Source organism: Hipposideros armiger, unplaced genomic scaffold, assembly GCF_001890085.2.
Source record: "Hipposideros armiger isolate ML-2016 unplaced genomic scaffold, ASM189008v1 scaffold_188, whole genome shotgun sequence".
NCBI lineage: Eukaryota > Metazoa > Chordata > Mammalia > Chiroptera > Hipposideridae > Hipposideros > Hipposideros armiger.
This window is the reverse complement of record NW_017731538.1, coordinates 2471989-2483944: the sequence shown is the minus strand read 5'-3', so window position 1 is coordinate 2483944 and position 11956 is coordinate 2471989. Positions and strand designations below refer to the sequence as shown.

Genomic DNA, 11956 nt, shown 5'->3' with positions numbered 1-11956 from the left:
AAAAATAAATAAAAATAAGTGTACATATATAAGTAGAATAAGAAAGTAAATATAGCAAAATGTTAACAATTTGTGAAATATATCATTCTTTCAACTTTTCTGTAGTTGGAATTTTAGAAAGGTAGCATTGGCATGTGAGGAGCTCAGCGTAAGACCAACAGTTAAAAAGGCGTTGCTGTCTTTCAGTTCTTAGTTATTGAAGGTCAGAGGGTGGCAGCTAGAATAGAAAGGAAAGAGAAGGGTGCAAAAAAGATGGAGATAAAAGCTAAAAGATTTGAAATATTATTCAAGTGAAGTAAAAATTAGTTTTATTTCTTGAATTGTAAGTTATAATAAAGTGACATTGTTGCAACTGCAGAATTGTGACAACAAATAACCCATTTCTCTATTTTCTAGTCTTTTGTCGCTGAGGCCATGTTACTCATGGCCACGATCCTTCATTTGGGAAAATCCTCTCTTCCTAAGAAGCCAATTACAGACGATGATGTAGATCGCATTTCCCTGTGCCTCAAGGTCTTGTCTGAATGTTCACCTTTAATGAATGACATTTTCAATAAGGAATGCCGACAGTCCCTTTCTCACATGCTATCTGCTAAACTTGAAGAGGAGAAATTATCCCAAAAGGTAAGGTGTATATGATAAAGCCATTCAAGTGCTTTGTGGCATTTTTTCTTTCCATCCTCATATGTAAGGGCTGTCCCTTTTAAGGGCCTGCAAAAAGCTATCTTCCTTTCCATATTCAAGAGAGACTTGTGTTTGTTTTCTCAACACAGAAAGAATCTGAAAAGAGGAATGTGACAGTACAGCCTGATGACCCCATTTCCTTCATGCAACTAACTGCTAAGAATGAAATGAACTGCAAGGAAGACCAGTTTCAGCTGAGTTTGCTGGCAGCAATGGGTAACACACAGAGGAAAGAGGCTGCAGATCCCCTAGCGTCTAAACTTAACAAGGTAACAAAATGCCAGATACACTGGTAAATCATTTAAATTGACCACTTAATAAGAAAGTAGTAATCAGGATGTGGCTGGTCCCGCTGATTTTTAAAAGAAAAATAACGAGTTATACAGCGTCAGTTTTTGTCAGGTCACTGATTGATAGGTTTGTTAAACATTGAATTGAAACTCAGAAGCTGACAAAGTACTTTACTATGTGATAGTAGTACCATAGGTTCAATAGATGATTTTATAACTTGTTCCAGTTGTGAATGGAATCATTGTCTAGTACAATACATAATGCTGGCGGATCCTTAGAGGTTAACTAAGGTTTTGAAAGGCCAGGGCTCTGGCCTCCTCCCCCACACCCTGTCCTCAGCTTTTCCTTTGCCCGCTGCTTTACACAGGGCAACTCTATTTTTATAGTCTTAATATATTGAGTTCCATGTTGGATTTTATTAGGAAAACTTTTCTGTGCTCAAAATATATAAATTTACAAATCAGTGATCTAGTTTAATCCCTTTGTCTGTTAGATGAGTAAACAGTTTCAAACTGGTTTTTTTGTCCAAAATTTGAACTAAAACACTTTATCCCCTTTCATATTAGGAATTGATTTTGACACTATTTCAGTTACAGATTTTTTAAATTTTATTTTTAAAAATTGTGTAAAATATATAACATCAAATTTACCCTGTTAACTATTTTTAAGTGTACAAGTTCAGTGGTATTAAGTATATTCATATTATTGTGCAGCCATCACCACCATCCATCCCCAGATCTCTTTCCATCTTGCAAAACTGAAACCACGTAGCCATTAAACAGTAACTTCCCATTCCCCTCTCCCTTAGCCCCTGGCAACCACCATTCTACTTTCTATCTCTATGAATGTGACTGCTCCAGGTACTTTATATTGGTGATCATACAGTATTTGTCCTTTTGTGACTGGCTTATTTCACTTAGCCTGATGTCTTCAGAGTCATCCATTCTGTGGCATTAAGTCTGGGTAATATTGCATTGTGAATATATACCATATTTTGTTTATTCATTCATCTCTCAGTGGACACGGGTTGCTTTTACGTCTTGGCTATTGTGAATAGTGCTGCTATAAACATGGATATACAAACACCTGTTCAAGGCTCTGCTTTCATTTCTTTTGGGTTATGACGAGAAGTGGAATTGCTGGATCATATAGTAATTCTGCTTTAATTTTCTGAGGAACTGTACTATTTTACATACCAGCTGCACTATTTTACATTCCAGTCCTCAATACACAAGGGCTCTGATTTCTCCATATCCTTGCCAACACTTCTTTTCCTTTTTTTTTAATAGTAGCCATCCTAGTGGGTGTCGGATGGTATCTTATGGTTTTAATTTGCATTTCCCTAATGATTATTGATATTGGGCGTCTTTTCATGTGCTTACTGGCCATTTGTATATCTTCTTTGGAGAAATGTCTATTCAACGCCTTCATTCGTTTTTTAATCCTGTGTTTTTGTTTGTTTTTGTGTTGAGTTACAGGAGTTCTTTATGTATATTCTGGATGCAGGTCCCTTATCAAACGTATGATTTGCAAATATTTTTTTCCCATTCTGTGGGTTGCCTTTCACTCTAATCGTGTCCTTTGATGCACAAAAATTTTTAATTTTAATATAGTTTATGTATTTCTTATTTTGTCTGTGTTTTTGGTGACAATATTGTTTTAAAAGTGCTATATTTTGGGTGTTTTAAAATTTTGGGGAGGAACATTTAAAATTTTATCTTTGTGTAATTGCAAGCATTTTTGCTATTTAGTTCCTGAGCTTGGGTAGCAGGGACTGCCACATGATCTGAATTTTATTGGGACCTTGGGTTTTGGAGAACAGCTAGTGAGTTTAGGTGCTGAGGGATTTAACTGAAATGTATCCAGATCTATTCAGTTCCTAAGTTGTAATAATGTTTAATGTATTTGCTAGACGTATTTAACATCTTTCTACTGCTGAGATATAAATTCCAGGATCTCTTATTTCTAATGTCCCAGTTTTCATTACCATTTCTGCATTACAAACAATTTTATTACACCTGTTTCAAAATGACTTGTCTAAGCACATCTGTTAATTATCTAAAAGACTTAGTCATTTGGTTCATATACTTGTATGTTTTGCTAAATCGTCTCGGTCATTTGATTATGTCTTTATTTTCATTTACAGGTCACCCAGTTGACAGGTTTCTCTGATCCTGTATATGCAGAAGCTTATGTTCATGTCAACCAGTATGACATCGTCCTGGATGTGCTTGTTGTAAACCAAACCAGTGATACTCTGCAGAACTGCACATTAGAGTTAGCTACTCTGGGTGAGGAAATTTACCAAAAAGATATTTATAGTAAACCTTTACAATAGATTATTAAGGGAAGCATGCAAGTTTTATAGTATAAGAATTTTCTTGAGCCCTTTGTGACATTTTGAGTCAAGGCTTAGTTTTACGTTTAATACCTAGTCAGTTTTCAATTCCAGTTTTCTGAACTTCTGTGATACTGACTTTCTTATGCTTATGCTCTTGGTACATCCAGATAGGTTTTGTTCACTCTCTCACTGTGAGCTCGATCACAGATGTCAGTTTTTCTAGATATAAAGAAGAACTGTTTAAGTTACAGATTTATCAAGTAGCTCACTTGGTTAAATTTTTAATTGCCTTAGTACAGAATTAGGTATTTCCTGAGTTCATAATCGATACATACCACCTGTGGCCAGAGTAATGTATCATTATCATATTTAACAATGTGAAATGTCTTTCTTTTTTCTTAAATAAGACACATGAATCAGACTTTGACCACTTCTGTATCTGGCTTTGAAGTTGGGAAATATAAATTGTACACAGAAACAGTGCAGTGCCCCTAGGAGATTCCAAATGGCTTAAAGAAGAGTTAAAGGACTTTAAGATAGCAAGGGAAAACACACTTCTGCCCTAAGCATAGCTTGATGCCTATATAAAGAACTTCGTTTCTAAGAATTTACAAGTCTTTCTGCAGATTGTTTTATCTTTCTTTGTGATGGAGTATTTAGTTTATGATTTAAGCTTTTTGAGAAGTATGTATTCATTCATTGAAATAAAATGCTATGCCCAAAGTACCCTCCCATGCACACACACAAATTAAATATGGAATTATTCTGAGAAGCCTCTTACCTTTTCAAAGAAAATGTGCATATTGATACGAACAATAAGGTGTTAAATGATTTCTTTATTTTGTCTTCATATTTATTTTTCCTCATAACCATTATTCCTTCCTTTGATAGAAAATGTTAAGCTGCATACATTTTAAGGTTTTATGGTTTGAGAGGTTATATACATGTATTTTTAACCGTGTCTAAATTTTTTTTTTTCAGGGGATCTGAAACTTGTAGAAAAGCCATCTCCTTTGACTCTTGCTCCTCATGATTTTGCAAACATTAAAGCTAATGTCAAAGTAGCATCAACAGAAAATGGAATAATATTTGGTAACATAGGTAAGGAATTATTTTATAGCATGTGATGTTTGAATATATTTATTAAAGAATTTCTGTAATTAGTAGCTGTGTGACATTTCTTGAGGACAGGACCTGAATCCATTCATACATTATTTATGAAGCACCTGCTGAGGCACTAAGCATTATACTGTGTTCTGGATGTATGGAAATGAACCAAATAAAGTCACTGTCCTAAAGAAACTGTCAAGCAGAAGGAGATAAGTAAATATATAAATATGATACAATGTGATAAGGGCTAGTTTATGTACTATGTGCTCCGGGATCATGATGGGGGAAAATGCTAGCAGTTTTGAAGGCTTTATAAAGGGACAAGGGTATGTTATCAAAGGATAACATTTGAACTCAGTCCAAAACTTTGCATAGACATTTGTTGCCAGGCCACCTAGGGACTAGCTTATACAGAGTCATTCAGTTGATAAACATTTTTTTAGCAGTTTCTGTGGTAGGGATGGGTCTGCCATGGTGAGGAACCAAAGATCTTTATCTCAGGTACCTTATAGCCGAGTAAGGGAAAACAGTTATGTAAAATATATAGTACGTGCAGCACACAATGGTAAGTGTTGAGAAAGAAGCCTGTGGGAATCTATGAAGAGAGTAGGTCAGCTCTCTCAAAGCTGGTGGGGAAAGTTAGGAAAGGCCTTGTGGGGGATCTAATGCTCAGGTAGGGTTTTGAAAGGCCAGTAAGTGTTCTACGGATAGGGATTCAGCTGGAGCAAAGGCGAGTAGTTGGATACACCTGGAGTTACAGTGGGCTGGAGGGTTAAGAAGGTGACTGGGAGCTATATTTCACTTGTCAGGCTTAGGATTTTGCACTTTATCCTGGATGTAAAGGGAAGCCATTGAGGAATGAAGTGAGTGAGTTACATGATTGAATATTTCTGTGGCTGCACTAGAGAAGACTGATTGGAAGAGGCAGGAAGATTAACGAGGCGACTATTGCAGTAGCACAGGCGAGAGATGACAGAGTTTGAGCCAATGGAGTAGTGTTTAGGTTGGAGAGAAGGGCTAAATAGAATAGATATTAAGGTGATAGAATGCCCAGGACATGATTTCTGATTTAAGAGGAAGAGGCTAGACTAATCCTCAGATTTCTCGATTGGGTTTATTGGGTTGATGTTTGTATCAGTTACCAAAGCAGGGAATATAGGAGAGAAGAACAGATTTGAGACAGAGGATAAGTTAAATCTTGAGTAGGCTTTAAATGATAAAAGTGTCTGAAGATATTCAAGGGCAGTTTGATAGGAGCGGGAGATTTGAACAAGAGGTCTAAACCAGAGATAAATATTTGTTTAAAAGCTATAAAAATGGAAGAAATCACCCAGGGGAGCATAAAAAATGAGAAGAGGGGAGATTTGAAAACCAAATCCAAGAGATCAGCAATATTAAAAGCTTGATCAGAAGAGACGCCTACGAAGGACTCTGCAGTGTAGTGAGAGACGTAAGGGAGAATTTTCAAGAAGCATCTGAAGGTGCAAAAGATCAAGTAACATGAATTCTGAAAGAAGGGCCCTTTGGATTTGGTGGTTTGTGGTATTGAAACATGTCTCATGCATGTCTTGGGCAATGGTGATAACTTAAAGACTAAATAGGAGATGGAGAAATAAAGATAGTGAGTGTAGACTATTCTGAGCGTTGGACCTTGGTTTTGATAAGAATGAGAAAAGGCAGTAGCCAAAATAGAATTTGAGGATGAGGGGAAATTTTTTTTTTTTTTAAGATGAGAGAGCCTTGAGTATGTTTATAGGCTGATTATAAGGGAAGAAAGTCAGTAGAGAATAAAAAGGTAAAGACATAAGAATGAAAGAGGTAGCGAGTGAGGTAGAGAGATCTTGAACCAAGGCAGAGATCACAGATGGCAGGAAGTAGTTAACCTTGAAGGGAAGAGGCAGTGCTTCTCTGATATAAAAGTTAAGGAGGTGAGAGTGGATTCGGAGAAAGATACATTTATTTTTAGATGTGGAACTGAAAATTATTCTTTTTTTTTATTGGGGTGACAGTGGTTGGTAAAATTACATAGGTTTCAAGTGTACAATTCTGTAATCCCAGTTTTCTCTGCAAGTAGATAGGGAGGGAGAATGTCAGGAAATGAGGCTAGAAGGAGGAAAGGAAGGCTCCAATCAGATTGTGACTTTCTACTATGGAAGAGACTGTCATAGAAGCATATAATCTTGTATCATTAAGTATTATGGCTCAGCAATATAATAGTGAAGCACCTGCTATGGGAACACTACTATTTGTGTATTCCCTGGAGTGCCTACCACACAGCACCAGCATTTGAATCCTGGCCCCCTCCACCTAGTTCCATGACCTTGAGCAACTTAATTAACTTCTCTTTGTTTTTGTTTCCCCACCTATAAGATAGAAAATAATAATACTATAACATAGGGTTGATGGGAGTATTAAACAAGTAATATTTGTAAAGCCTTTAGAATAGAGCAATATATAATAATAAGCTTTATATAAATAATTTCTAATTCCATGATTATTATCTGGAAATATTAAAACTTTTAAATTTAAAATTTGCCTCTGGTGATTGGGGATCATTTTGTGTATGTATATTGCAGTTTATGATGTCTCTGGAGCAGCGAGTGACAGAAACTGTGTGGTCCTCAGTGATATTCACATTGACATCATGGACTATATCCAGCCTGCAACTTGCACTGATGCGGAATTCCGTCAAATGTGGGCCGAATTTGAATGGGAAAACAAAGTTAGTCTTTGGGAGAGTTCCTTGAACTCCTTGTCTTTGTTTCTTTTGGGCTAGTGTTGAGGGATTCTCCTATAAACTTAATCCCCACTAAAAAGTGTCAGATATGAAAAGCAAAGTCTTTCAATATTTGTTCTTGCAAATAAGCCTTAACTGGAAGTAATTTTGTAATTACTTACAAAATTAATTTGTAAGTAATTTGTAAATTACTTACAAATTACTTACAAGTAATTTGGTAAGTTGCTGTTGTATATTGGTGAGAGTAGCAGTTCTGTTATTAATTTGATTGATTAGTTGACATTATAGACAACATTCCATTTCTTGTATGTGTGAATAATAATTTCTCATTAAATCCAGTGTCCAAAGAGGCTTTGCAAAGTCATTGGTCAAGTGAGGAACTTTGTTTCTTTGAGGCTTGATTTTTGTCAGAAATATTTTATATGCAGTATGTTGATCTTCTATGAAGTTATCTGTATCCGAAAGTTCTGATACCATCCTGCAGTTTGTTGGATTTTGTAGATGTCATTTACTTTTTGTGCCACCCTCCACACTAAATACTTGGAAGGAGGGTCTCATATGACACACGAGTGATTGTTTCTTTCTTAACCCCAAGAAAAGAAATTCACAACTTTCTCATTATAAGAATCATCATCTCCTTAACTTTTTTCTCCCTCTGTACAGGTGACAGTTAACACAAATATAATTGATTTGAATGACTATTTGCAACACATATTAAAGTCAACCAACATGAAATGCCTCACTCCAGAGAAGGTAAGATTTGACTGAGAACTTCTTAAGTCTGATAGAGCAGTGTGGTAGATTCCTGGCTTTCTCATATTTCCTCTAGTGTATTTTATTCAGCATGAGAAAAGCTGCTGTCATTCTGGACGAGCTAAAAGAAGTTATTTCATAACATACATGACCCTGCTTACCTCTCTCTGCTGGAATTTACCAGCCTGCTTGTTCTTAGTGCAGTGACCCAACTCAGTAGTCAAATTAGTTTTTCTATTCAGTCGCCTCTCTTTCAGCGAAAGGCTTATTCCAGAGTAGTTTGTGATACTCTAGTAGAAAATGTCCATGATGTCTTCTGTTGGCTCTGATGTGGGTCAGAATATATCTGCTAAAGACAGCATTGTTGATATACTTTGCTTTTCTGCTGTGTTTGTGTATGTATGAAAAAAGACTAGAAAAACAAAAAAATGATGCTGATGCTCTAAGGCATTTTTTTCTTTATAAAATTTCTGCTAATGTTACAATGTTAATTTTGTCAGTAAAAGAATGTCTACTATCAGACAAGTAGGTCTTAATTCATGTTAGTTTATTTAACAAATACTGAGCCCAACAGATACTCAAACAAATATTATATGCCCAGTACACTTTGAGCTGCTAGATATGCAATAATGAATGAGATTAAAATAATCTCTTCATGGAGCTTAAGGTCTGGTGTGGGAAGCAGTCAAATATAATGCCTCTGTAAGTAAGCAGAGAATGTATAAATACAAATTGAGTAACTGCTGTTTTCTTTAAAGTCAGGTTTATTGAGGTATAATATAGACATGGTAAAATCCACACTGTTTACATATGTGATTCCATAAATTTTGACAAATTCATACAGTTTTGTAACCACCACCACATGAAAGTACTATTTTTATTTTTTATTATTGTTTTTTTAGCTGAGCCATCCTGCCACCTGTTGGCAGCTCAGCAGCAGCTCAACTCAGGCCGGGCATCGAACCACTGTTGCTCAGAGCTTGTACTCTTGAGCGAGCTCTTAACCAACTGCGCTGCCGGCCTTTGAAAGCACTGTTTTAAGTGATAATTCAACTATGCTCTTCAGTCTTTCTTATGTGTAGTTTTCTAGTAAAGTATTGGATTTATCACAAATTTCTTCCAGGCGCTTTCTGGTTACTGTGGCTTTATGGCGGCTAACCTCTATGCTCGTTCTATATTTGGAGAAGATGCGCTTGCAAATGTCAGCATTGAGAAGCCTATTCAACAGGGACCAGAGGCCCCTGTTACTGGCCACATAAGGATTCGTGCAAAGAGTCAGGTAACACTTGCTTTTTTTTTTTTTTTTTTAAGATTTTATTGGGGAATTGGGGAAGGGGAACAGACAAGTTGCTGTCCTTTTTTTATTATTAAGATTTTTTATTGGGGAATTGGGGGGATGGGAACGGTGCTGGGGAATTGGAGGAAGGGGAACAGACAAGTTGCTGTCGTTTTGTTCTTCAGTCTAGTTGTGGAGGATGTTGCTTCACTGGCCCAAGTTGGCACCATCATTGCGGTCTTCCCGGGTGAGGCATATCAGTCGCCGGCTTCTGGACGGCCACTCACGGCGGCTGCTGGCTGCTTACGCTGGCTTCTGGCTACATAAAGTAGTCCATGGCAACCACTGCCACAGGGGCTGCAGCCTACGCTGTCGCCAGCGTCTCACGGCAGCCCAGCTCCAGGTTGAGCTGTTGTTCAGCATCTTAGCTGTGGAGGGCAGTGTCACTGGCCCTCATATGTGGGATCCGAACCGGGGCCCTCTGGCGTCCCAAGCCAGTTCTTAACCATCGCGCCACTCGGCTGGCCCATACACTTGCTTTTTTTGAAGCCACCTTTGAATTGAACAAAAAGAGAAAGAATTTGTCTTTCTTATTTCTATATGTAGTACCCTCTGTCACTAGTGTTTTTGTGATTGATAGACAGACAGACAGATTTTCAGCCCTTCATTCTGGATTATTTGCTTAAAACCATATTGAGTCCCACGAGGTGTTTGTGAAATGGGTCCATTAGAGATTTTTGAAATCCAAGCTAGAAATCTAGTGGCTATTTGTAAACCTAACACTAAAAGTACTTAACCAAGTAAGGTTTTGATGAGTCTGTTTTGTACATCCTTGGTTTCATTGTAGAATGTGGTATTACTGGATGGGGGTTTGGTTAAGATAGAATCCTACTGGTTTTACATAGTTTCAATAATTGTAAATCTCTTCATTCTTGTTTACAGGGAATGGCCTTAAGTCTTGGAGATAAAATCAACTTGTCTCAGAAGAAAACTAGTGTATAAGAATAAACAAAAAGTCCTTGCAGCTTTACAGTTAAATTTTAGGTATGGGCTTACTGGACTCCAACACCTTTTGTACTCTTTCATGCTTTATGTTATATAGAATCTGAGTTCAAGCTGAATGCATTCCAGCCAATAATTTATAGCCTTTCCCTTAAATCAAGATTGCGTCTAAAATTATAGTTTTTCTTTTGTCTTAACAGTTTTGAATGCTGTCCTCAAAATATATAATGTTTCTCTCACGTACCAAGACCATGTTCACAGTACAATAAATAGATCTATTCCTAAATCTTTTGTTATTTTATAAATAAATGTATAATTACACAATTTTAGTTATGTAGCAATGGATTTCTTTTAGTTGGGTTATAGGTTTCTATTTTAAATTTAAATTACTCTTTGAGTTGTGACTATATGAACTTTATTAAGAGAATTTACAAACCCTGTAATGTGAAATGAGAAAGGCCTCAATTTACTTGATTGATTTTTACTTATTTAATATTTCAACATCAATATCTCTAATAATCCCTTACTGTATGTATTCTAAAGGGTTTTCCTCTGGAATTGTGCTCCAGAAACAAAGTATCAAATAACTTGAGAAGACAGATCCATCTTCAGTTTAAAAGAGCATTGTGAACCTACTGAAACAAAATACTGTTCTAATTATTCTGAATATGAAAAATAGATAACCCAAAATAGATTTTTTTCCATTCACATTTAGCTTTGAGTATTCTTTTATGTTTGTTAGGAATTAAATTGGTTCCAGCCAGTTACTGAAGCTGCACTGGGAGGATTCAGTTTCAGAGGATTGAAAAAAACTGTCCCATTCCCATGCTGCCTCTGTGTCTTACTCCTCCCCTTTTCCTCACTTTCACTAGGCTGGGCACCATCACCGCCCAGTATGATTTTCAAATGCCTTTCTGAGCTGAGTTCCCTAGAGTGTGATTGTGCTGTCTGTTTGGCCCTTGACTTCCTTGGGGATGATTGAAGTAGCTAAGGCTGAACATTGAACTATTACACTTTGTCTTCCAGTTAGGCTTCAGGCTACACTCAGGAGGAGTTCACAGATGAGGTCTGAAAGAGTGAAAGCAGCAAGTCCTATTTCAGCACTTCAGTGAGAATGGAATGATTTGTTTGGGTTGCAAAGGAGATTGATACCTTGTATGATGTCATAAACTTTGAAGCCCCTTGCTTTTTAAATCAGAAAGACTCAGAGGATTACGAGCATTGAGATCTCAAAGCAAAGTCAGTGGCTACCAAATGGGAAAGGTACTAAGAGTGCAGGAAGGGGTCAGTTTGATGCATTGCGTCAGGGATTGGAGATTTGTGATGAGAACAGGGAAACCAATACACCTTTGTTTGGATTAGAACATTTCCCAAAGTATGTTCCATTGAACATTAGCTTCTTTGATGTTATTAGATATTCTGGGAGAAAAAGGATTCCATGGTCAAGTAAGTTTGGGAAAAGCTTTATACTGTCCTGTACTTGGGATTCACCGTGCACATTTGCATACTAAAAATTCCGAGAGGTCCTTCAGTAAAGAAAGCAGATGAGTTTGGTTTCACCCATCATATCTTAATCTTGCTTGACCAGGGAATGCTTTTTTCATACAACACTGATTGACAATATATAGAACAGGAATAGTGACTTAACATGTTAAAGATTTCGGTTTTGTATTCATAATCAACCAGGATTGCATTTAAAATCTCAAGGAATTATGCCTCTGTATGTCCTAGAATGTGTGTCTGTTGATAACTCTCAGAAAAT

At 36.8% G+C, this 11956-nt stretch overlaps 1 protein-coding gene across 1 annotated transcript in view; it reads left to right on the top strand.

The window, feature by feature from the left end:
- Nucleotides 1-10523, top strand: part of COPB1 (coat protein complex I subunit beta 1) — a 35701-nt gene extending 25178 nt beyond the window's left edge. Inside the window, exons 15-22 of the mRNA XM_019652884.1 lie at nt 397-624; nt 774-953; nt 3122-3266; nt 4298-4417; nt 7003-7148; nt 7827-7916; nt 9040-9195; nt 10135-10523. Coding sequence (XP_019508429.1) covers nt 397-624; nt 774-953; nt 3122-3266; nt 4298-4417; nt 7003-7148; nt 7827-7916; nt 9040-9195; nt 10135-10194 — 1125 coding nt within the window. The 3' untranslated portion in view covers nt 10195-10523. The remainder of the gene's footprint in view (nt 1-396; nt 625-773; nt 954-3121; nt 3267-4297; nt 4418-7002; nt 7149-7826; nt 7917-9039; nt 9196-10134) is intronic.
- Nucleotides 10524-11956: the final 1433 nt, after the last annotated feature.